Genomic DNA, 27477 nt, shown 5'->3' with positions numbered 1-27477 from the left:
ATGTTAGACCGCTAGAGTTTAGCATTCCTTCTATATGCAATCATGTACGGTATTCATGTTATTGGCCTTAGAAAATAGAGTCTATATATATATATATATATATATATATATATATATATATATATATATATATATATATATATATATCATGAGTAAATTTGTCTGAGCGATTGAGGAAAGCTAGCGAGTTAGCTACCTTGCTACAACTTTGTTGACATAATAACACGGCAGCAAGACGCGCGGCGTGCTTGATTGAATGCATCAAAACTCTAGTGCAAGACATTTCCCTTGATAGCAACAACTTGGCAGCATGTCTCGCGATAGAACAAATAATAAAGGTAAGGACGTCATCTTGTGGTATGGATGATAATGTTGTCAGCTTGTTGAATGTCTGTGTCAGTGAATGTCCAGCGTTGAAAATGGTGGGATGTACGTCGAGGGAAATGTATCAAAATGACGTGCGTGTCGTGGGGAGATATATATTGCTGCGAATGATGCCATTAAATTCTTGACAGTCTGTAGAGTAGATACAGAGTATGAGGTTTTATCTGTAGGCTGTATTACTTCCCCCTTTCCACAACTCCGTCTTTCAAGAACAATGAAGTTTCACCTTTAATGTAACCCACAAGTCACTTGTAACGTTCAGATAGGTAAGTAATATTTTTCAGATAGAAATATTTTATATTACTATTATTGTTATCGAGCCCTGTCATTTTTCCCCCCTTACTTATAGCTCTACTAGTATTGAGTAATTTAGTGATGAAAGAAATTATGAGTGAAAAAGTTTTGTTTATTGCTTAAGCTGCAGTCTGTTATTGTCTGAGTAAATTTTCCCAAAGTGACACTTATTCTTAGGTGATATTTTTCAAAGAACATCCTTTACTGAGTATATTTAAGGAACATTTTAGGGCTGAGTGTATCTGGAGACTTTTGAACTCAGTTGGAACTTTGGGAACGTTTATTCTAAAGATCTCTGTTTGGCAGCAGTTGGGTATGTATTTTGACACATTGAATTATATTAATTGAAGTTTAATGAAAATAAAAATAATTCACAATTTGTTGAGAACATTTGCAGGTTTTGATGTATGAACTGTATTTTACATTGCTTTTATATCTGTTCAAATATTTTTATTTTATGTACTGACAGTTTTTCATTCTAGGTTACCCATTTGTATGATAGTTATCTAGTTTGTTTATTGTACTTTAGAATATGACTACCACTTGCTATTGGTAAAATTCAGTTAGACTGCAATTAATCTTTCAGAAGCTGGTGCTGGTGTGAAAAGGAGGAGATCCAGTCAAAAAGATAACAAAGATAAGGAGTTTGGAAAAGATACTGTAGATAAAGTGGCAAAGAAAATGTCATCAAAAAGGCATGAATCACTGAATGAAAGCAAGAAAATAAAGGAGATAAGTTCCATGAAAGATGAAGACACTGAATCCCAAGGGAAAAGGAAGGAAAATAGGAGGTCAAAGAAAGAGAAGGCTGTCAAAAAGGAAGAAAATCAAGAAAAGGAAGATGAACAAGGAGAACCACAAAAAAAGAAGAAAAAGAGAGGCTCTGATAAGACAACAGTAGAAAGCAAAGTTATTACTAAAGAGAATGTGAAGGGTAGTGGAAGCAAAGGGAAAGGTAAACAAAAAGTGGATGTAAATGAAGTGACAAATGGAGATGCTAAAGATAAGACGCTGGATGAAGGAAAGTTGGATATGAACAAAGAAAGCCCCAAGAAAAAGAAGAAGACTGGGGTACGTACTTTATTGATTTTGTATTGTCTATAGTCTGCAAATAATGCCCAAATTCAAAGGATGGTACAGGTATACCATTATCCCTTAACTTTTCATGCTTCTACTCTCTACATATAAATGTTACACAGGTATTCCTTAGTTTGCGATCATTTTGTTTGTGCTTTTTTTTTAAGTGTCATTGAGAAAGCATGGACACTTTTATATTTAAGCTTTGCACATTTCATGTTTTTGCTTTTCTGAGTGGCAAAAATCATAAACTTTTCAATCAAATGCCCAAGACATCCCTTCAGTAAGCAAAGAAACCTTTCCGCCCATGCATAAAATCTGGCCAGATATTAGATAAAAGAGACAGGTGGTCTTGCCTCATTAATCTCATCAGTCCTCAACTGCATATGACAAGGTGTGACATGCACTATGCACTGATTTTTCAGTGAGTACAGCATGCATTTGCCTAAAGTGATTTATGTAAACATTTAAATGATTTATGTTAATCTATTTAGTTGCTTTATCTTAAGTATTTATTTATGTTTATATTTATGTATGTTGTGCATGGATTTGCTTAGTTTTCATGTCTTTAGTATTTACTGGAAATGTAATCTTAAATTATAACATCATGTGTATGGAAAATGCTTTCACTTTTTCTTTTTTGATTGACACTCAGGTTCGTAGAGACACATCTTAGAATATTCAATCAGAGTTGAGTTGAAAGTGATCCACCTTACAAACTGTTCCAGGCTAACTTCCAGACTTGACCCCCTTGCCCTATGCTGCAGCGTTGTTTCACTGTCCCTCTTCTACAGGTATTACTTTGAATTTTGCTCCTGAGAGCTGGCTAGATGTGTGCCCACACCTGTGGCTAGACCACACAATACTCAGCAAGCTGCTGCATTACATGATTATTGTGTGGCCATCAGAAACTCAAGGGCGGGCCATTTTGATAACAGCTTCTTTCCCTACATGTCGAAGCTCTGGAACTCTCTACCATATCGTGTCTTTTCCAGTAACTATGACCTAGCACATTCCAAAAGATAGGTTTTTCACTCTCAAAAATTCATTAATATATTCCCCTGTCTTTTATATTTCCATTTCATAATTCTCTATATTTCAATTAAGGCTCAGCCTTGAAGTAGACATTTTGTCCGTGACTGGAGTCTTCAACATAAAAAGATATGATGGTACAAAGAAAGAAATGTTCTTAGGATTAACATAAAACAGTGTCTTCAAGTGTTCTGTTTCCCAATCTAAAGTGAAAGTAACACATGTAACTGTAAAGGAATGGTACAAAAAAGATGAGTTAACATATGGCCGAAGTATAGTTCTAAAGTTTGAAAATATACAGCCCGTGGTGAGGGGCTGGTGTAGGGAGCACAGAGGATTTGTAGGAAAGCAGGGATGTTAGCCTCTGATTCATGTTCAGGAATGACTCTTATCTCTGTTTAAGAAAGGAATGGATGTAAATGTAAAGGATAAGTTGAAACAAGTGAGCAGTTATAACTTGTATGATCTTGAGGGAGTCCTACAGATAATGCATGATTTCCTTGGGGAGGGTAAGGATGGTTTTGATAATTGTGTGATGCTCTTTCACTAGTTGACAGTTATCACTGTTTACATGTAATTGTAAAATCTTCCACATATTTACCAATTTACACTTATGATTACTTCCAGAAAGTGGTACCCTCTGTAAAAGCACCTGTAGTGACTAAGAGATTCTTAGTAGCCATACAATTGTCATTCTTATGGTACATTATTGAAATATAAGGCCAGGAAAAGTAGTGCTCATGTTATGACTCCCAGTACCAGTTCCTGTACACAGGTTATCTTGTGATTGCTTTTGGCATTTGAGGGTGAGTGTACAGTTGTGTGTTCCTTTTTCTCATCACTCAAATAAAGGAGGGTTTTTTACTCTAGCTAAAACGAAAGTGTCAGAAATGAAATGGGAAAAGAAAGATTGCCTTAAGCTCTCATGATGAGAAAACGTTGATGGACAAGAGGGGAAAAAGTGTGTTGGAGGGAGAAATGAATAAGAAGAAATTGCTATAAAAAACTGCAGTTGTGAAAGTGTTGTATTTATGAAAGGTTTAATTGCAGATATAATTGCTCAGGGTGAGCAAGGATCTAGTAGACTGTAGATTGAGAAAGCACATTAGAGGCTATTAGGAGAAAATTGCTTTAGGTAAATTATTGCTTGTAGTAGTCCTTGCATGGGTTGATATGCCACAGTATTTAGAAGTGTATTTAGCTTTGTTTGTCTGCTTTTTCTTGTAGTTTTACTTGACATCCTTAGGCAAGGACCGATTCAATCCAAGAGTGATGGGAAGTATTGAAAGTATCAGATTATGTATTAGGATTGTTTTTAATCATCTGTAGGTGGTTGAAATAAGTATCTTTCTCCTTATGTGCTTGAAAGGATGAGCCAGTTCCACGTCCTACCGAGTATGAGCATTTGGGAGCTGGTCCTTCTCCTGTACCATCAACTGGATGCAAGTATATGGGCTGTCATGTTTCTGGTGCTGGTAAGATATACCAATGAATCTTTTTATGTAACTACAAATATAGATGTATCTGAACAGAAGTGTGTAGAATGAATTCCAGTAACTGTTAGTTCAAGTTTAATGTGATTATGATCTCATAGCAGTTCCAGTGGCATGGGTAGTTTAAATTAATTCTTGACTAAAGCAGGATTTTTTTTATGATTTTAACCCTTAAACAGTGTTAGATTTGGAAATTGTATAATGCTGAAAAATAACCTTATGATTTGAAAAATAGTATGCTTCAATTGAAGGAAATATACAAAATGTAATATAACTTTTGATTTGGCTGATGGAGTGCTTAGTGAGTCTGAGTTGAGTATGACTGACACATCTAACACCACAAGAGAGGAGGAGAGGACGTGGAGGTCCCTTTTTTTTGCTTAACATAACCTTACAAATATTTTTTATTTCTTACACAAGCTGGCATTGAAGGTGAAAGACATAAATATATGTAGAAATATTATGGTACACACTAAAAATGAGCAGGAGAAGGGCATGTGAATGGCATGTCAGGGGCAATATTTCTTCACCTCGAGATCAAAGGGAAGGAGATAGAGGTCCTATGTCTCCTGCTTTTCGTGAACTTGATGTCATGCTTAACTGTAAGGTGCAGGATTAGTGGTGAATAACATGAATATAGGAAGAAATATACTGTGCATACTTAATGAATTTTGTATGTAAATGATAGTTTAAAGTCAAGATATGTATGGAAATGTTCCGTCATGTTACTGTCATACTTTACATGAGAGCCATTTGTCGCGCCAGGTTCATGCCCTTGAAAATTAAGCACACTTGTTACACAATCTATTCCATGTTACCACCCAAAGGCCAAGTGCAAGGGTCATGGGATTCTGCCTACTCCAGCCACCTTCTTCTCTACTCCAAATGGAATCATTCTCGGTCACAATTCTTTACCTTTCACTCATTCCTCTTCATTTTCCTCATCAGCTGATGCATCTGATAAGTGTTCCTCCTCAACTGCCAATATGTGTATTTTCCATGGGGTCTGTTTATGCAAAACCTGTGAGGCCATTGGATGTATAGCCATAGAGGTGATTGTATGGTACTGAGGAAAGCAATATTTTTTCTTTGTTTGCTAGGCAATGAAAGAGACCTCTAGAGGCCACTAATATTATAAATCAATTGCAAATTTAAACAGATGGGAAAAGTTGAAACATTGTATTTAAGTGATTACTGTCTTTTAAGAGGTTAAAGAAGAGTATAAGGCTTGAAAAGGAATATGACGGGATGAGATTCGATAACTCTAAGGTAGGAACTGCTCAGATTAGTACTGCTTTTCAGAGTTAGTGTTGATGCCTGGAATCACTTATTTCTATGCTCTTTTGTTTCTTTTTCTTCTTGGTCAGTAAGAATTTCATCTGTAGACTCAGAAGAAAAATAGTTTCAGTAAAAGATAGTGATTCTACTCTAGGGAGTTGGTCACCCCTGTCTTACTGCTTGCCTATGATGTCCAGGATGTCTTATAAGGAATTTTTGTTTGGAGAATTTTGTTTCTTCATACAGGGAGCATGGAGGTTGCTCCTTGTTGGAGGAACAATGTATTTTTGGAATTTCAGGCACATTTGATGTTCTGATTGAGTATATTATGCTATTAGATTGCAGTGAGTTGGTTATGTCTGTAAACAAAACATTTAAGAAAAAGTCATTTTACTTATTTGGTTACTAATGTTAAGCAAATAACAAAGAAAGTCATGTTATTGGAATGAAAATTAAACATATTGCTGCTGTCATACTTTAGTTTGAAGGGATTATATTAAGTAGTTATTATCAACCAGTTTTAGTGCAAATAACAGGGTAAATAGTCATCCATTAACTTGGTATTAAAGATTTTTGAGAAAAACTAACTAAATGTAAATGTCTTGCAATAAAACAAGGTTCAATACCCTTTGAAATCCATGTAGTATAACTTCAGAAATATATTTACAAGTTTTTATCGAGGAGGTAAGGCATGTGTAAGAGTAGGAAGAGAGGTAAATGATTGGTTCTCACTGAATGTTGGTTTGCGGCAGGGGTGCATGATGTCTCCATGGTTGTTTAATTTGTTTATGAATGGGGTTGTTAGGGAGGTGAATGCAAAAGTTTTGGAATGAGGGGCAAGTATGCATGAGAGACCTTGGGAAGTGAGTCAGTTGTTGTTCACTGATGATACAGCACTGGTGGCTGATTCGGGTGAGAAACTGCAGAAGCTGTTGACTGAGCTTGGTAAAGTGTGTGAAAGAAGAAAGCTAAGAGTAAATGTGAATAAGAGCAAGGTTATTAGGTACAGTAGGGTTGAGGGACAAGTCAACTGGGAGGCAAGTTTGAATGGAGAAAAACTGGAGGAAGTGAAGTGTTTTAGATATTTGGGAGTGGATTTGGCAGCAGAGGGAACCATGGAAGCGGATGTGAATCATAGGGTGGGGGAGGGGGCGAAAGTTCTGGGAGCATTAAAAATTGTGTAGAAGTCGAGGACGTTGTCTTGGAAAGCAAAAATGGGTATGTTTGAAGGAATAGTGGTTCCAACAATGTTATGTGGTTGTGAGGTGTGGGCTCTTGATAGAGTTGTGCGGAGGAGGGTGGATGTGCTGGAAATGAGGTGTTTGAGGACAATATGTGGTGTGAGGTGGTTTGATCGTGTAAGTAATGAAAGGGTAAGAGAGATGTGTGATAATAAAAAGAGTGTGGTTGAGAGAGCAGAAGAGGGTGTTTTGAAATGGTTTGGTTACATGGAGAGAATGAGTGAGGAAAGATTGACAAAGAGGATATATGTGTCAGAGGTGAAGAGTACGAGGAGAAGTGGGAGACCAAATTGGAGGTGGAAAGATGGAGTGAAAAAGATTTTGCGTGATTGGGGCCTGAACATGCAGGAGGGTGAAAGGGGTGCAAGGAATAGAGTGAATTGGAATGATGTGGTATAATGGGGTTGACATGCTGTCAGTGGATTGAACCAGGGCATATGAAGTGTCTGGGGTAAACCATGGAAAGGTTTGTGGGGCCTGGTTTTGGATAGAGCGCTGTGGTTTCTGTGCATTACACATGACAGTTAGAGAATGTATATGAATGGATGTGGCCTTTCTTTGTCTATTCCTGGTGCTGCCATTCTAATGCAGGAAATGACCATCAGGCTTTAGAAAAAAATGTAGATGGTATATATGTATGGTGTGAAATCTATATTAGAAAAAACACTAAAGTGTGTAATGTGATTAGGTGTATAAAGATTGAAATCACTCCTGGAAAAACCAAAATTTTTGTATACTTTCACATATAAAGAGCATCTGTGCTTCCAACTCAGACGCTTCTCTGTCCACTCAACACCCTACCATTCCAACATAGAGGATGATATCAATATTTTTTGAGTGGGGTATTTATTCAGTAATGTATGTTATAGACTTATTTTGTAACTAAAAACAATATATATGCATTTCTTTCACAGTGAGGGTGATTTATAAGGAAGAGTGACATGAAATAAAGTGGAAGAGTACTTGAGGGAGAGAAATAGTGGAAGAATGTGTGGAATGGTGCATGTGAGGGATGCATGTAAGGACATGTGGTCACCCACTTGATGGGAGTTCCCAGAGGGAATGGGTGTCAGAGATTTAGATAGATAGATGGTTTTGAAAGGGAACTGGCATGAGAGATATAGATAGATAGATAGATAGAATTATCTTTCTTTGATTTGAGTGATGAGTGTTTATATGGACACTAGCATTGATAAGGCATCAAAGGTGTTCTTGACATGAAAAAATCATGGTGCCAGCGGTCATTCAAAAACTAAAGTTTGTTAATTTTTTTCTTTAAGCTGATATTATATGTATTATTATTTGCCTTTGAGAGTACTCTTATAGAATTCGTAGTTTGGTTTGTTTTGCAAGTGCACACAGACTGCAGAGGTACAAGTAAACTAGGCAATGTTGATGTAAGAGACATTCCTTTGTTCCAGGTTTCCTACTTCCAGGATTGTCAGATACATATCATTACAATATTTACCTCGCAGTATTAGTTCAGGAATACATTTTAGTCGTTGATTATATTACCTTTATACTGGATTAGATTACACCTGGATAAAAAAATTTTGGTTCCTAATCAATATTTGGAGAATTTGCTTTATTTTCTTTTATTAGCAAGCTTATGATATTTGAAGGGCTTTATTTTTGAAACTATGGGTATTTGTAAAACTGATAATGGGGTCAGACTACCGTACCATTATCCTTTTAATTTTTTTTGTTAGCTAAGACAACATTGGCAACTGAAGCCCTAATGGAGGTTATTTGATTAACATTTATGTATATATACCCAAGCCTGAACCAGGCACCAATGTTATCAATTAACCCATAGGGGGTTGGTGAACAGCTGGGTTGAGTGCTGACCTCTGCCACAACCAGGACTTGGCCTTATGAGCTCAACCGTGGGTGGCCTGTGAATGTATCACGGTTAGAAACACTAACTTCATTCCAGATTTGATATGGTTCAGGTTGGCTAAAGTGAAGTAGTGCATAGTGGTAATTTTTTTCAGCAGGAAGGGAGAACTGTTTTGATATTATTTTAATGAACTAATTTCTTGTGGATGGTTGAGACATTTCAATTGTCGGTATACATGTTGATGGAGTAATTGCTACTTGATTATGAGTCTGATGTTGTCTGGAAAGAACACTTCAGCCTTTTGCAGGCTCAAAAGAAATCTTAGCTGTAAAATTTATTTTTCTATTGTAGGAGGAGTGTGGAATGCATTTGAAAATGCAGAAGAGTGCCAGGCTACATCTTTTGCTCTCTTTCTCCGTAACCAGCGACAGTGGATGGCAAAGCCCCTGGATGAAGCAACTATAAAGAAATGGACTGATGCAAGCCAGGTACAAACATTTGCCTTGTCATATGCTTCTTTGCCATTAGAAGTAAATTAGTTGCTGGTTGGAGACAACAGAAACTGGTGTTAGAGTGCAGGAGAAGGCATGAAAGAAGAATGTTGAGAGTAAATGTAAATTTGAACAAAGGTAAGATAATAGTTACAGCAAGGAGATGAGTCAGGATTAGTTAAGTTTTACATTTTAAAAGATAGAACCTGGAGAAAGTAGAGTGCTGTAAGTCCCCTGGAGTGATTGTTTTACTAGATGCTTTGAAAAGATTATTGGGGTGGAAGAGGGGCTGAGGTTCTGGGTACATCAAGGAGCTTATGGAAGGAGAGGTCTTTGTTTGGATGGGCAAAGATGAGTATGTTTAAAGGTTTAGAAGTCCCATCATTATCCCTCGAATGTTATGTTTTAGCCTTAAGTGCTAAAGGAAGAGTGGGTTGATCATGTAATGAATGACATTGTCAGAGAAAGGTGGAGTGGTGAGTACAGTCTGATTGAGGGGAGCAACCAAAGTATGCTGAAATGATTCAGGCATATGGAGGGGATGAGCAAAGAAAGACTGAACAAGAGTATCTGTGTAAAGATTGGAGGGAGCTAGGAGCATAATGATGACTGAAAAGGAATTAAAAGGATGGAGTGAAGGAGGCTTTAGGGTATTGAGACATGACCATTCGAGTGGGCTAGGGTTGTGTTGTGGATAGAATGACTCAAAATGATGTGGTATATGGAGGTTGATGTGCTATCACTGGGCTGGACCAGGGAATATGAAGCAGGCAGGGCTAGCTATAGAGTTATTTGAAGGCCCTATCTCTGGATGGTGGGTTCTGGTTTTGGTACATTACACATGATAGCTATTAAGAGTGGCTTTTTGGAAATGTGGCCATCGTGCATTTCTTCCTGATGCTACCTTGCTGTGAAGGCGAGGGCAGTTTGGATTATGAAATGATTACTCCTGACAAGTTTTCTTCCACTTTTTTGTGCTTCTCTGTGCGTACTGCATTTGCAAGGGGAATGTCTCAAATTGATAGCAATCTAGACAGCTTCAAGATGAATTGCTGTGGTCAAAATGTGTGGTATAGCCTTTCAGAATTTATGCAGTTTTCCTAATTTCGAATCCATTATGTGCTCTTCTGTAAGTGAAACTTAAGGATCAAGAGGATGAAGGAAAGTTGAATATCATAACAAAAGATAAATTTCAACTTAAAAGGTTTTTGGACTTGAATGATTATCCCTTTGGAATTTTTTAAGTATATCATATCCAAATTAAGGTAATGTGGAAAACTTAAGAATTAGAAAGATTGAATAATAAGAGCTTCATTTAACCATTGCTATATTTTATTTTTCTCTTGCATTTTTCATGTATTGGTAGAAGATAATGAGTTCCAGTTCCTTGGGACCGAGTAAGATTCCAATTATAGATTTGTTTTGAATTATAAATTCTTGACTTTCCAGTTAGGTTTTATGTTTTTAAGATGTTATTTGTATGTAATATATGCAAGCTCTTGTACAAAACTTTTGAAAGATATTGATTTTTGCTCATAGTAATCTTATGCTGTTGATAAAACTATATGGTTTTCACCACCCTATTCTGATTGTGGGATATTATGTTCTAGGAAAAGGAGGGCAAATGTTAATTAGTTTTTCATAGAGTTAACCATATTTCCCTCAACTTTCCAGGGCTTTTCTCCACATCTCATTCTTCCACATGGATCCTACCTCATGAATCTTGGCTCACCAGTTGCTGAAACCTTGGAAAAGAGCAGAAGTATGTTAATTGAAGAACTTCAGCGATGTGAGCGCCTTGGGATCCCACATTTTAATTTCCATCCTGGTTAGTAAAATCCTTTATTTTTTCTCTTCATCCAAGCTTTCCTGTCCACCAGGTGGAACAGATTTAACATTTATTTATTAGTACAGTAGAACATCTATTATCCAAAGTGCTTGGGGAATCAGCCCCTTCAGATAACAAAATTTTTGGTTACTTGAGTTCATCACTATATTAGATAATTCAGAAATTGTAAGACACCCATCCCTTGCTTTATGCGATATTTATGTTTTGTGAAAACCTCACTCGAAGAGAAGTCACACTTAGTGAACCAATAAACATATAGAGAAAAATGGGATGTGTTCAGGAGCTTCATTGTCAGCACTGGCAGTTTCAGCCATTACCATAATGTTATGTAGCTTCTGATGTTGAATAAACTTTAGCAATCCTTTTATTGCTCTGGCTCAGCTATATTTTCTTTTATACATAAACACACAAATCATGAGGGCTTTAGACTTAAGCTGAAGGTTGCTAAGGCTGGTTTTCTTCGTTTCATGTTCTTTGTATAATGAAAACATTTTCTCCATCTTCTCCATAAGTGGATTTATAACCCTTGTGGTTTCTTAGGCAGACTGGAGTACAGCGGACCTCAACACTGTATTCTTTGTGTTGCGGATTGTAGATTCACCTAGGTTGTAAGCAGGACCTAGTGCTGAAGCTCCCACACCATCCTCAGCATGTCATAAGATTTTTAGCTTTGTTTCTAGGATAGGAGAATATGTTGCTGGACATTTGGATGCCATATTAACAAACACAAATACAGCAGGTTGCTGGAAAATCACATTAGCAGGTTTACCCAAATTGCACAAGTAGCACAGATCCCCCCACACACACCAGTCATAACTGCAAGACTAACCTGCTTGTGGGAATGTGGTATGCTCAACCCAAGACCCATATTTACTCCTCCTGCCAACCCTCAGTAAAGTTTTGGCAGACTCTCTAATAAGCCGACATTCCCTCATCAGCATTTACGCTTCGTAAGATTCCTGGTTTGGTTTCTAAGGACAGAGAGGTTCTCTTCCATTTAACTGCTGGTTCAGGGGTAGGAGAAGTTGCTGGACATTTGGATGCTGTATTAACAAACAAACACCGTGGGTTGCTGGAAAATCATGTTAGCAGGTATACCCAAATCGTACAAGTAGCACAGATCCACACACAGTGGTGGTAACTGTAAGACTAATCCTCTGACAGGATCATGGCATCCTCTAGCAATGACCTGTGCTTACCTCTCCATCACTGAATGCCTTGATCTTTTGCTGCTTGGTCATGTCATAGATAATTTCATGCCGACATTGAAACCAATCATAAATATTGCCTTGGACTTGCTCTCAGTTAACCTGTAGCACTACATCTTCTTTTTGAGGGTTAAGATTTTCCTATTGTGCTTTGTACTAGATGTAGACAGCTTCAGGAAGCTCAGGCAATTGCTGATGATGCTTGCAAGGAGCCATTGTCCTCAGTAGTAATACATGGTGCACAAAGTACACAGATGTGCAAGGTCAGCATACAATGCTGAACCATAAAGCACATGGGAGATGGTAAATAAACAATCTCCAACATCACAAAACACCTGGTTGTGAGTACAGTAATCGCTGAGGTGTGATGTGGTGGATGCGCAATTTGAAATATTTTTATATATCTTTTTTTTCTGATAATCGAGGTTTGCCAGTTGAAATTGAAAAGCATGTGTTGTTTTGAACATTTTTCTGTTTCAGATTACAGACAACAGAGGTTTAAGTAAATGAATTATGCCATGTTCATATGAAAGAAGATTGTTGCCAGGCACAAAAAATCATAGAGAAAGGGGAAGTGCAAACCATTCTTTTGTATGATCTTGAAATTTGTGTTTTGACAGTGAAATGCTTGGAGGATGAAATATTTGAGACTGATTTTTTAAGTAGTTTTGAAAGAATTAGGAAAGTTGTGGTGTTTGAAAAGTGCTTTGAAGAATGAATAATTCTCTGAGGAGGTATCCTGCAGGCTAATGAGATTCATCCATGGATCTTTGGAGGTCAGGAGCCTTCAACATATTCATTCTGTTGAGGTTTATGCCTCTCACCCTTCACAAACCACCCAAACAGTAGTTATGGGATTATCTTGTCTCAGAGCGCCCCTCCAATCAGCAGCCACCACCCAGCAATGAAGTCATCACCCCACCTATTGGAAAGCCATAGAGATAGACCACCTCATGACTGCCATGAGAAGAATGTTGTCCAGACGGTGACTGGAGTCATTTAAGAGAAATATACTTTATGTAGAAGGGAAAGTATGACAAGAAACAAATGCAGAAAATTGCTCATGGGGAAACTGCCCTGGAGAGACAATTTTTCAACTTTCCAATCTCACTTTTCTCTCCAGGGTCAGCTGTGCTGTTAGGTGATGTGAACACAAGTAAATGAAGGTGGAACTTATGAGAAACTTCTTGAAAGAAAAAAAATGACATGTGAGAAACTTCTTGACTAGAAAAAGATGACCACCAGTATTCCCAAGACTTATGGTACTTTATTGATCCACCACCTCAAGGGAGGTACTCCAGGTTCTTTTTTATGAAAGGCCAGCAAGACAGTATTTTACTGACATCTATCTATGTATAGATCTGTCTATATCTCTGAAGCCAGTTCCCTCGTACAACTCCCATCAAGGAGGTGGCTGCAGCAAAAGAGTCTCCACTTCTCCCTCTACTTGCATGCTTCCCATGTATAAACCATTCCATGCATTTTTCCCCTATTTCTCCCCCTCCAGTCCTTATACACTCTGTTTCCCCGATGTCACAGGTGATCCTCTCACATCAGTCCCACTAATTGTACTGTCATACACTATCCTTGTAAACTCACAATCTTGCATTCTTTCTCTATGCCAAAACTACCTCAAAGTATTACATTTCACCCTTTCTTCCACTTGATGATTAATTCCCTTTGCATTCTCTGCCATACCATGTCTCATATGCCCCCTCATTTTTCTTCATTCCATCATTTTATACCTTATACTCCTCTCAAATAGCTCATTTCCACAGCCTGGGTTCTTGACCATTATGGATCATTCCTTGTCGATTTTTTGCTGCATAGGTCAGGGTTAGGAGGATTAATCTGTCCCTTAATCTTCTTTTTACTTCCATTCTTACACCTTTCCCTGCACTATTCTAGTAAGGGGCCCAGTGACTCTTCTATCCTGTACTGCTCTTTCCCTTATCTCTCCTTACATATAACCAACTTACCCAAGATATCTCCCAAGTGCTTACCTTTTACCTCTTCCAGTCTTTTACCCCCCTTTATCTGTAATGCAGTTTAGTACACTTTCTTCTTATTACAAAATCTATATTATAACTCTGCTTCCTTTCAGTCACCATTTCCTTACCTTTGCTCACATTTACCTTCAGTCACCTGTGCTTACTTACAGCTAACAACCTTCTGAAGCCCCTTGTCCATTAGAGAAAGCTTTCAAATTGCAAGGACAAACTGGAGAAGGATTATCCAACTGTAAGTTGTTTACATGTTGGACCTGTGATGAATGTCAGCCCCAAATAGATGGTTCATTTGTTCTCTTTATTTTACCTTTCTTGAGAGGATAATCATTCTCAAGGGATATTCCCTTCTCTCTCGGTTTGGTTATTGTTAGTGTATGTTCATTACTGAATTGTGTTGAATTTTAGAGAAATGATATGTAGATGGCATTTTCCCAAGTGCAATGGGACATGTGATCCTGCAGTCCCTTGGAGTGGACCTTCAGGCATGTTCAGGAGTGATTCCTCTTTGAATGGAGGAAAAAGGCTCTTGAGGATCAAAAATGATTATGTTTGGTCTCTTGATTGTGACCAGTTTTGTTAATTTGAAAATATTTTCTGAATGATATTGTCTATGCTGAAGTTCATGTGTTTTAAATTGATTGTAATTTCTAAGTAAGCACTATACTGTAGATTTAACTTTGGATCAGATGGTAAGGTGTTCGTACAGAGCCTAACTTCTATGTATGTTTTTCACTGATAAAGTATAACTTCAAATATTTTGAATTTAATTTTTCATTAAAGATTGATATATTTTGTGACCTGTTTCGTTTCTGTGTGTTGGAAATGAATTGGATCTCTCATTCTTCTTGAAATAAGATGAAGTAAATTTGTTTAATACCAGAAAAATGCAAGTCTAATATTTGTTGATATTCATCTCATAATACCAACAGGATCTACTGTTGGGAAGATCAAACGGGAGGAATGCTGCAAACTCATTGCTGAGAGTATCAACCTGGCTCATAATGAGACAAAGGGAGTTATCTGTGTTTTGGAAAATATGAGTTGCCAAGTAAGTTATCAAATTTTTTTCTAGAGTGCACTATTCTTATATCAGAATGTCTGAGTTTACTGCAATTGTATTTTCTTAGGTATTTTTTCATAAGAGCTTGTATTAAGAATATGGAAAATACTTTTATGCTTGTCATTTAGTAGAAAGAGTAAGGTTTGCATTTGCAGTATCACCAGCTATATGATCAGTAAGATATATCTTTGCTTAATTATCAGTATTTTTCTGCATAGCTTGTCCATTGTTTTCCTTTGTTCTTTGAGCTTCCCAAGCTTCTACTTCTGCATTCCAAGAACAAAAGGGGTATTTACTTCTGTCAGTCATACCATGTAGTTTGACTCATATTAATAAAGTGTCCATTAATTTTACAACTACTCACATTACAGTATTGCTTTTCTAGTTTGGGTAAGTAAGCAAGGAAGATATGATATCACTTTGCCCTGTCAGACCAAGCTTGCTGGACATTAAGATCCAATGGAAATATAAAGGATAAACTGTTATGAGACAGTGTCTTTCTTTCTGTTGTCTGTTCTTGTATCTGTTTCTTTTTTTATCTGCTTGATAACATGAACTCCAGTCCCATTTACGTAGGTTAGATCTAGTGCATAATGCATTAACTTTTCTAGGAATAAGTTTTTTCAGAATTGTGATTCTCAGCCTCAGCTCTGCAGGCCATCAGAGGGCAGTGATAGTCAGTATTGACAGTTAGACCTGAAAAGTGGCTTCATCCACTTGGAGGCTAACCATCCAGCTCTTACCTTTACCCCTCTGCCAGTTGGTACCACAAGTTTACTTCATTTTTGTTGACAGTCAGACCTTTCTGTATTTATATTTTCCTAGTCCTTTCTGATTTTTTATAATGATTATCACAGAGTCAGATACTGCAGTAATTCCTTTTGAGCAAATGCAGTTGGTCTACATCAAATTATCACTTCACCAAACTCATCTTTATTGCACTCCAAAAAACTGAAATTCCCTCACTGTTGTAATACATTTGGATTATATATTCTTATCAGTACATAATAAGTCTTAACAGTGACATGGTACCAGTGGCAGACTCAAGTAAGAAACCACTGAGGCTGGCGTTTGCAGTGGAAGGAGACAGTTTAGGGGGATTGTGTTTGAATGGAGAGAACATGGAGGAAGTAGGATGTTTTAGGTACCTGTGAGTGGACATGCCAGCATATGGAACCATAGAAGCTGAAGTGAACCATTGGGTAGGTGAAGGAACTATGGTCCTGGGTGCATTGAAGAGTGTGTGGAAAAAGTTTATTGTCTGTAAGGGCAGAGATGAATACGTTTGATGGTGTAGTAGGTCTGATGATGGCCTCTAGGTAAACAAGTACAGAGAGGGTAGATGTGTTGGAAATGAGATGTTTGAGGACTGTGTGAAGATGGGTCGTTGGGAAAGAAATTATAGGCTAAGAGAGGTGTGCTAGTAAAAGGGGTATGTATGATAGGCCTGAAGAGGATGTGCTGCAATGATATAGACATATGGAGAGGATGACTAAGGGGATATCCTTGTTGGAATTAAAAAGGAAGTAGGAAAATGGCTGAACTGAAGAGGTGAAAGGACCAAATGGAAGATGCTTTGAGATTTTGGATATGAACAAGCTAGAGGGTGTGAGGCATGCTTGTGACAGAGCGAATTGGTTGGATGTGGTACTTGTGCTGTCATGAGCATGTGAAGTGGCTAAGGGAAATAATGGAAAGGCCTGTGAGGCTTTGCTGTGGATAGGAGGCTTTGGTTTTTGTGCATATTTTTGCCATTGCAGAAGCCATGTATACCTGATTTACCCCATTAACCTCTACAGCAGGTCTGGAGAGGAAGCCCATCATCATGTGTTAAAGAAAATTATATTTTGCCTTTTATGAATTGATAAGTTGGCATGCAAAAGAATAAGAAAATAAAAAAAATAATAAACAGTAAAACCTTTATTATCAGTAATTCGAACCAACAGAATTTTCAAAACAGATTTTTTCAATTTCAGTTGGGGGCCCTCTATTCTCCAAAGAAAAAAAAATTGAAAAATTAAAAATAATACTTCAAAATATATCAAAGTGCACATGCACCATGCTGCAGTGATTAATGTATTCACCATGCTGTATTGTGTGGCGCTGGTGATTGTTTACTCTCTCCCATGTGCATTCTGGCATGGTGTTGTGTGCTGGTCTTACATGTTTGTATATTTTGTGCACCAGTTATTACTACTGTGGACCATGGCCCCTTTCAAGAATCATCAGCAGTTGCCTGAGAGCTATATGTTGCTTGAAGTGCAAGAGGAACGTTTCAAAGGCTGGCAAAGGGCATGTCCAAGGCAGCACTTATTAAAGACTTCAACATCATTTGCTTATTTGGTTACATTGATGATGAATTACATGAACTGATGTAGAAAGATTCCAATATGGACTTTCAAAGATACACTTCACACTGCAATGTAAATAATGCTTTGAAATATTTGAGCTCTTAACTATCATCTGATACCATATTCCACCATCAACCTAGGATTATGCCTAAATTAAGCTCCACTTTATAAGACAAAGGCTGAGCACAAAGATAGTGAAGTCTTTTACTGTCCTCCTTCCTTATTTACACTAAAATTACTCCTTGAGCTACTTATTTCTTTTCATTTCACGTAGTATTCGTCACTTTCCTCACCATATGATGAATATGATACATGTTACTCCTTATCACATAGGTCATCTAACATTCTACATGTTTTTTTGTGCAGGATCACTGTACATAAAATGAGAGAGATATACAGATGGTTATATACATTGATGATTATGTGGGTACTGAGGAGAGCTAAATTTTTCTTGTGCTTGCTTAGGGATGGAAGAGACCTCTTTAGGCTACTAAAGGTACGAAAAATTGACTGGATATGCAAACAGAGGTGGGTAATGTTAGATCGTCATATGACAATGACCACCTCTAAGGGTTGAAGTTAGTAATGCAAAAATCAGAATGGATAATTATTTTAATATGCATTAAAAATCTGGTATCAAGAACCTTTCATTGTGGATCATCATTAATGTTTCATTGCAGATTAATAGACTGAAGTAGAGGATATTTTAAACTGCACTATTAACTAATTGTTTAATTTAACAGGGTTTCACAATTGGTGGAGATCTTCATGAACTGCGCCTCATCATACAGCATGTGATGGACAAATCACGTGTTGGGGTTTGCATTGACACTTGTCATGCACATGCTGCAGGTAGACTCTCATTACTTAAACTTGTAAATACTTCAAGGAAGTTTATTTCTCTTTTGAATGGTGTATTATATATATATATATATATATATATATATATTTTTTTTATTTTTATTATACTTTGTCGCTGTCTCCCGCATTAGCGAGGTAGCGCAAGGAAAGAGACGAAAGAATGGCCCAACCCACCCACATACACATGTACATACATAAACGCCCATGCACGTGTATATACATACTTATACATTTCAACATATACATACACAGACATATACATATATACACATGTATATGTTCATACTTGCTGCCTTCATCCATTCCCATTTCCACCCCACCAACATGAAATGGCACCATCCCCTCCCCCCATGCACATGCGAGGTCGCAGTAGGAAAAAACAACAAAGGCCACATTCGTTCTCACTCAGTCTCTAGCTGTCGTGTATTGCACCAAAATCACAGTTCCCTTTCCATATCCAGGCCCCACAAAGTTTTCCATGGTTTATCCCAGACACTTCACATGCCCTGGTTCACTCCATTGACATCACATCGACCACAGTATACCACATTGTTCCAATTCGCTCTATTCCTTGCAAGCCTTTCACCCTCCTTTATGTTCAGGCCCCAATCGCTCAAAATCTTTTTCACTCCATCTTTCCACCTCCAATTTGGTCTCCCACTTCTCCTCGATCTATTTCATGTGTGGCGGTGTGGCAAAGGGAATGGATGAAGGCAGCAAGTATGAATATGTACATGTGTACATACACCCCTGCTGCAAACCGACATTCACTGGGAACATATCACTTTCCTCTCTTCCTACTTGTACACATGCCTTACATCCTCGATAAAAGCTTTTCACTGCTTCTAGCAACTTGCCTCCCACACCATATACTCTTAATACCTTCCTCAGAGCATATCTATCAACTCTGTCATATGCCTTCTCCAGATCCATAAATGCTACATACAAATCCATTTGTTTTTCTAAGTATTTCTCTCATACATTCTTCAAAGCAAACACCTGATCCACTCATCCTCTACCACTTTTGAAATCACACTGCTCTTCCCCAATCTGACTTGTCAATCTGAATGAGAGTTGGGGTGAGAGAGTATCATTCAACTTTTAGGGAGAATAAAAGGATGTTTTGGAAGGAGGTAACTAAAGTGTACAAGACAAGAGAACAAATGGGAACATCGGTGAAGGGGGCTAATGGGGAGGTAATAACAAGTAGTGGTGATGTGAGGAGATGGAGTGAGTACTTTGAAGGTTTGTTGAATGCGTTAGATGGTAGAGTGGCAGATAAAGGGTGTTTTGGTCGAGGTGGTGTGCGAAGTGAGAGGGTCAGGGAGAATGGGCTGGTAAACAGAGAAGGGGTAGTGAAAGCTTTGCGGAAGATGAAAGCTGGCAAGGCGGTGGGTTTTGATGGTATTGCAGTGGAATTTATCAAGAAAGGTGGTGACTGTGTTGTTAACTGCATGGTGAGGATATTCAGTGTAAGTATGGGTTGTGGTGAAGTGCCTGAGGATTGAAAGAATGCATACAAAGTGCCAATGTACAAAGGCAAAGGGGATAAAGGTGAGTGTTCAAGTTACAGAGGTATAAGTTTGTTGAATATTCCTGGGAAATTATATGGGAGGGTATTGATCGAGAGGGTGAAGGCATGTACAGAGCATCAGACTGGGGAAGAGCAGTGTGGTTTCAGAAGTGGTAGAGGATGTGTGGATCAGGTGTTTGCTTTGAAGAATGTATGTGGGAAATACTAAGAAAAACAAATGAATTTGTATGTAGCATTTATAGACCTGGAGAAGGCATATGATAGAGTTGATAGAGATGCTCTGAGGAAGGTATTAAGAGTATATGGTGTGGGAGGCAAGTTGCTAGAAGCAGTGAAAAGTTTTTATCGAGGATGTAAGGCATGTGTAAGAGTAGGAAGAGAGGAAAGTGATTGGTTCCCAGTGAGTGTTGGTTTGCGGCAGGGGTACGTGATGTCTCCATGGTTGTTTAATTTGTTTATGGATGGGGTTGTTAGGGAGGTGAATGCAAGAGTTTTGGGGAGAGGGGCAAGTATGCACTCTGTTATGGATGAGAGGGCTTGGGAAGTGAGTCAGTTGTTGTTCGCTGATGATACAGCTCTGGTGGCTGATTTGGGTGAGAAACTGCAGAAGCTGGTGACTGAGTTTGGTAAAGTGTGTGAAAGAAGAAAGCTGAGTGTAAATGTGAATAAGAGCAAGGTTATTAGGTACAGTAGGGCTGAGGGACAAGTCAATTGGGAGGTAAGTTTGAATGGAGAAAAACTGGAGGAAGTGAAGTGTTTTAGATATCTGGGAGTGGATTTGGCAGCGGATGGAACCATGGAAGCGGAAGTGAGTCACAGGGTGGAGGAGGGTTCCGACAATGTTATATGGTTGCGAGGTGTGGGCTATAGATAGGGTTGTACGGAGGAGGGTGGATGTGTTGGAAATGAGATATTTGATGACAATATGTGGTGTGAGGTGGTTTGATCGAGTAAGTAATGAAAGGGTAAGAGAGATGTGTGGTAATAAAAAGAGTGTGGTTGAGAGAGCAGAGGTAGTGCCAGGAAACAGACGAAGAATGACCCATCCACTCAAATACACATATATATACATAAACGCCCATACACGTACATGTACAAACACATACATATACATATCATTGTATAGACATATACGTACAGATACACAGGCATCTACATATATACACATGTATATATTCATACTTGCTTGCCTTAAATCCATTTCTGGCACCGCCCTGTCCCAAGCCCCACAGGAAACAGCATAGCTGCCCCCTGCCACATTTGCTCACACTCATTCCCTAGCTTTTATATGTAATGCCCTGAAACCACAGGTTCCTATCCTCATCCAGGCCCCGCAGACCTTTCGATAGTTTACCCCAGACATTTTGCATGCCCTGGTTAAGTCCATTGACAGCACATTGACCCCAGTATACCACATTGTTCCAGTTAACTCCATTCCTTGCACGCCTCTCACCCTCCTGTATGTTCAGGTCCCAATCACTCAAAATCTTTTTCAATCCATTGTTTCACCTCCAATTTAGTCTCATGCTTCTCCTTGTTCCCTCTACCTCTGACACACATATAATATCTTTGTCAACCTTTCCTCATTCTTTTCATGTGTTCAGACCATTTCAACACATGCTCTTCAGCTCTCTCAAGCACACTCTTTTTATTACCACACATATCTCGTACCCTTTCATTACTTACTCGATCAAACCACCTCACACCACATTTGTTCTCAAATACTTAATTTCCAACACATCCACCTTCCAGATAATTGGGGATAGAGTGATGGGGCTTGAACATGCAGGAGGATGGAAGGCATGCATGGGATAGATTGAAGTGAAGCTGTTTGGTATACAGGGGTGATATGTTGTTGGTAGACTGAACCAGAAGAAACCACAGAAAGGGCTGTAGGGCTTGGTTCTTGACAGGGGGCTGTGGTTTTGATGCATTACACATTACAGCTTGAGAATGGATATGTGAAAATGGTCTTTTTTTGGTCTGTTCCTGGCTCTGTCTTGATCATGTGGGGAAATGGCAGACAAGTATGAAAGAAAGAAAAGATATACTTTGTCAATACCATGATATTTGGACTCCACACACAAATATAGCACTCAGAAGAGTATATGGCTGCCTCACAACCATAGTTATTCAACACCAGCACTTCAGGACATTGTGATGATGATATGCTAATTTTTCCAGGCTATGACCTCTCCAAAGAAGATGGGTTTCAGGAATTGCTGGATGATTTTGGTAAAATCATAGGGTGGCAGTTTCTTCGAGGGATACATATGAATGATTCTAAAGGTTAGTGTTTATGATTAGATTATTTTTTTCTAATTATTCATTAATTTATTCATAATCATAGTGATCATTCACATATATATGAAGTAAGTATGATGTGCCATATTACAAAATGACACTGTGGTTACTGCTATTTTTATGTAATTTAGAAGAATGATTGGATCTTTCACAAGGTCAACTAACTTTTGTGAATTTTTCTTGAATTTTACTTTCACATTTTTTTATTGGCTATATTGTTAATGTCATGAATTGAGAGGGTGTATACACTTGATCTACCATATGTATATCACAATAAAGGTAAGGATAATGACTAGACCAGCAGAAAATTTCATATGTTGAAGGTACGTTTAGTTGAAGATACATATTTATATTTAACTTTTGAATAGTGTAGTGAATCAAAAGTGACTGCAGTGCACAGACACACTTATAAGGGAAATTTTCAGGTTTATTTGTATCTGGGCTGCTAAAAAGTACTAAACACTGTATTGCATGGGAAGCTGATTGAGGATCTGGTTCACCAGACAAGAATAAAAATGGAGACATGGTTAGAGGATTATCCTAGTGGAAGGGTACAAAGGACATATGTCAAATGAGTCTGCTCCAGCTAGGTGGAAGTCACCAGTGGAATGAACCACAAGATTCTGTTCTTGGACTGCTTCTCTTCTTGCTCTGTGTTTGACTTGCCAGAAGATATGGACCTCTACCAGAATATGTTTGCATTTAATGCAAAAGTTTTGTTGGAAGTGAAAATTGAGCAGGATTACATCAACTTACAATGGGACCTGGACAGACTCCAAAGTTGATGAAATACAGCCAAGCAAATGTAAAGTAATAAGGTTGGGACAGAGTGAAAGAAGGCCTCAGTATGATTATTATCAATCTAAAAATAAGCTTCAGGATTCTGTGTGTGGGAGGGACTTGGGAGTTGATATGATCCGTAACTTGATGCCAGAGTCCCACATTAGGAAAATGGTAATGGATAAAGCCTTCCTCTGACAAATTGAAAATTTTTCAAGTACTAGGATAAGGAAGTATTCCGTAAGTCATTCATTTCCTAGATAAGACCAAAACTAGAATATGCTTCTCAAGTTTGATAACTGCACTTAAAGATACACAAAGGGCTAATAGAGTCATATGTTGAAGGTTCCAGTCATGGACAAAGTCCACATCAGGGCCAGGCCTTGATTGAAATATAGAGAATTATGAAATGGAAAAAGAAAAGATAAGGGAAAGTATTTACAAATTTTTTAGGATGTGAAAGACCTGGCTTTTGAAATGAGTCAGGTCATAGTTATTGGGAAAAATGTGTAGAGGCATTATAGAGGATGGATGGAATGGATTAAGAATAGTGCAGGTGAAAGGAAATATTGAAATTGTGAAGTATGCATGGGTGTATGCAATGGCAGTATATAACCAATGAGGTTAGGAGGTACTGCTACTGCGGTATTGACTCAAAAGTTGGGTGTTGTTGAATATCATTGCCTTGAGGGGATATTTTGGTTTTCTGGAGTACTAAAGTCTCACCCCGCCTTCTCTTGGTAACCTTGTTACTACATCTCTAGGGGTGGAACAGAAGGGGGAGGCAATTGCCAACTCCATCAGAATAACAGTAGTTTTCTAAACACAGACAAACACTTGAGGTGTGGTGGTTTTAATTTTTCGTACAATTTGGGAGACCTGCTGCCTCAGGCAAACACTGCACTGGAGTTCCTTCCTGCCAGTGGTCTGTCAGTGGTGAGGCATGAAGACAAAGAAGTGACACTGTAGTCTGCCAGTTATGCTGGGGAATAAAAGGGATGAATGATTGAGAGTGATAACGCACAGCGCAAATGGGAAGAACGGTGAGAATAAAAAGAGGGAGCTTGGGGAAAAATTTAAAAGTTATAGTTTGAATGTACTGGGGATTGGGGAAACCCATATCCTTGAGCAAGGTGTATAGAAAAAAGAAATTGAAATTTTAAATGCATGTTAAAGGGCATGGAAGGAATGAATGAAAATTATCTGGGAAGAGGGAAAAAAGTTTGTGCAATTCTGATATTGCTGAGAGTATGGGATGTTGTTACAGAGCTGGATGGAATGGATCAAGAATAATGTGGGTGAAAGGAAAGACTGGACTTGTGGACATGAAGACTGCGAGGTAAGGATGGAATGATGGATTTCTAGGGTAATTTTAATGACAGTATAAATGGTTTCGAGAAGGAAAGAAAGGTTGTTGTGATGGGTGATATGAATGTGAAGGTGTGATATGGAGAAATTGGGAAAATTGGTAAATGGAGAGTGCCAGGAGTAAATGAGAATGGAAGTTATGTTGTGCATGTCTGTTCTGAGATGGGTTTGTTCCTTGCGAACACATTTTTTTGGCTCAGGGTGATCCACTAGTATAAGTGGATGAGAAATGATGGAAGAGAAGAACAAAAGATTTGACTGACTATGTGGCAGTGGGTGAAAGATTGAAAAAGGCTGTGCTTGATGTTAGAGTTGTGAGATGATTCTGTGGAGACTGGCCGTTTTGTAGTTCTTATGGGAATAAGGATTAGGGAGAAGTAAAGGTGTTGTATAATGGAAGAATGGAGAGGTAAGTGGTGGCAGGTGAGGAGATAAGTTACAACGAAAGCAAGAAGTATGGAAGGAGGATGACTGAAATTTTAGATGGAAATGTAGTAAATGTAAGGATGCAGTCATGTGTGAATGATGTGTTTAAAATGTTTAGAGAAAGACTTTCTTAGGCTGCAGAATTAGTAGTTGTATACAAGGTCATGAGATATAGGAATGAAAAGGGAAATGCATGGTGATATGAGATTAGAAATGCTGTGGAAGAGAAGAAAAAGGCATATGATGTATTGCCTGTTGAAAAGTATGTACCATGGAAGTTCAGCAAAGTAGGAGGGAACAATATAAGATGTGTGAGTGGAATGTTAAGAAGCTGATATAGGAGAGCAAAGAAAGAGTGTATGAAGATTTTGGAAGAAGGTTGAGTGGAAAGTTTAGTGAAAATGAGAAACTTTACTAGAAAGAGGTGGATCTAAGAGTGTAAATTTTAATGTAAGCAGTAAGGGAGGGGAGTTGCTAAATCTAAAGGAGGAAGTGAAAGGAAGATTGAGTATTTTGGAGAACTGACGTTGAATGTTTTGCAAATGACAGGTTGATAATAAAATATATTGTATAAGAGAGCAGTAGATGGTAAAAAGAGGAGAGGCAGACTGTGGATGAGTTAGGTGGATGTAGAGATAATGGATTAGGGATAGAGATATTTCAGTTGAAAATGGTTGAGGAATGATTGGGGATTGAATCCAACTGAAACAATTTGTGTATGGAGTTGGTGTGAGTGGAGATGGTCTCATATGATGAATCAAATTAGTGTAAATTGAAAAAGTATAGTTTTGAGGATGTGTAAGTGATGTTCGTTAGACTGGACATACCTAATCCATCCCTTACTATTGGTAGTAATGATAATACTGTGTATGGATAGGCAGATACTTCTCAAAAAATTCCAATAAAAGAATGAACAATGTTGTGAGCAGCTGAACAGTTTCTTATGATTTTTTGATATATGTAATTATTGGAGAAGTGGGACTAACATTTTTGCGGTGTGTCCTTAAAGCATAAGTAGATGTGGAGGTCCATAATCACTTTGTTTACCCAGTTAGAGTCGAGGATATGAATGGTTTTAGTTTTCTCTAACTCATTTTTATATCTAATTGTCTTCCCCAACTTTAATGAGATAGCATCAGATAGTCATTAGTTGCATATCCTACTAGACTGTGTTATAGATATGGGGGTAGAAATAATGGTAGAGGTGACTGAATTTAAGTATTTTGGAGCTATCTTGGGTAAGTTTGGTGATATGGAAGAAGATATAAGGGAGAAAGTAGTACAGGGTAGAAGAGTCAGTGTTCCGTTTGAATAATGAAAGGTAGAGTTGTAAGATTGGAAGTGAAGAAAGGATTAAGGTCCTCCTGACCCTGACCTCTGCAACCGAAACATGAATGTGGCATTAGTCATAGAAGTCTAGAATCCAGGCTGTGGAAATGAGTTAGTTGAGAAGAGCATGTGATATGACCAGATGGAATGAAGAAAGTAATGAGATGGATGTATGAAAGATTTGGTATGGCAGGAAATGCAAGGTAAAGGGGTGCATTGGAATTAGAAAATCCTTTGAATGTAAATTAATATAAAATTCATACTTTGATGTATTATATGTTACAGGAAAGGTGGGGGATCATCAAGACCGTCATGAAAACATAGGTCATGGTACTATTGGCATTGAAGGATTTCGACGTATCATGAATTGTGAGCATTTCAATGATCTTCCCTTAATCTTGGAAACTCCATGGACTGACAATAAAGGCTATGCAAAAGAAATTAAGAAGTTGCAGGGGTTAATCAACAAGTAATGAGTATGAACTTGATTGGATTTTCAAGCAAATGAAAACTGGATGGAATTTGAGTTGTCAAACATTAAATCGTTTTGTAAAATGCCACAGGCAGGTATATTATATTTTCCATAAAGTCAAGTACATTGTAGCCAATAATTATATTTTTTATAAATCTAAAAAAATTATGAAGATGCAACATTTTGCATTTATGCTGTTACATTGTTTTATGTTAAATTTAGTTTCTCATCTTAATGCCAATTAGTACCTATTGTGATGTTTATTTTACTAAGCATTCCTCATTTACATAATGAATGCTTGTTTGTTTTTAGTGTTTGTAGTACTGAATAATAAATGAATCCCATTATGTTAAAAATGAATGAATGTTCAAATTTTTTTGCATTGCAAGATAGAATGAATGCATTGTGTGGTAATGAACTGATTAGAAATTTATCATTTAAGTCTTCTTAAATTTCTATATTGATTTGGGAGCTGGTGCTCCTGAATTCTTATTTATAGTTCACATCTGCTCTCATTCACATTACTCTCAACTTCTTTCACACTTTTTTCCAAACTCAGTCAGCAACTTCTACAGTTTCTCACAAATCAGCCACTCAAGCTGTATCCTTGGTAAACAACAACTGACTCACTTCCCAGGCCCTCTCATCCCCAGCAGACAGCATACTTGCCCCTCTCTCCAAAACTCTTGCATTTACCTCCCTAACCACCCCATGCATAAACAAATTAAACAACCATGGGGATGTCACACACCCCTGCCACAGACCGACATTTACTGGAAACCAGTTACTCTCCTCT

The 27477-nt window shown here is 38.0% G+C and overlaps 1 protein-coding gene across 1 annotated transcript; it reads left to right on the top strand.

The window, feature by feature from the left end:
- Window positions 1–205: 205 nt before the first annotated feature.
- Window positions 206–27041, top strand: LOC139752901 (probable endonuclease 4). The gene is made up of 9 exons (XM_071668945.1): window positions 206–338; window positions 1265–1749; window positions 4157–4262; window positions 8991–9127; window positions 10805–10958; window positions 15126–15244; window positions 18351–18459; window positions 22187–22291; window positions 26495–27041. The coding sequence occupies exons 1-9, from the start codon at window positions 311–313 to the stop codon at window positions 26680–26682; spliced, it is 1431 nt and encodes a 476-aa protein (XP_071525046.1). The 5' UTR covers window positions 206–310; the 3' UTR covers window positions 26683–27041.
- Window positions 27042–27477: the final 436 nt, after the last annotated feature.

The sequence above is a fragment of the Panulirus ornatus genome, chromosome 13 (genome assembly GCF_036320965.1).
Source record: "Panulirus ornatus isolate Po-2019 chromosome 13, ASM3632096v1, whole genome shotgun sequence".
Classification (NCBI taxonomy): domain Eukaryota; kingdom Metazoa; phylum Arthropoda; class Malacostraca; order Decapoda; family Palinuridae; genus Panulirus; species Panulirus ornatus.
The sequence above is the reverse complement of the archived record's forward strand: the minus strand, read 5'-3'. Positions and strand labels throughout refer to the sequence as shown.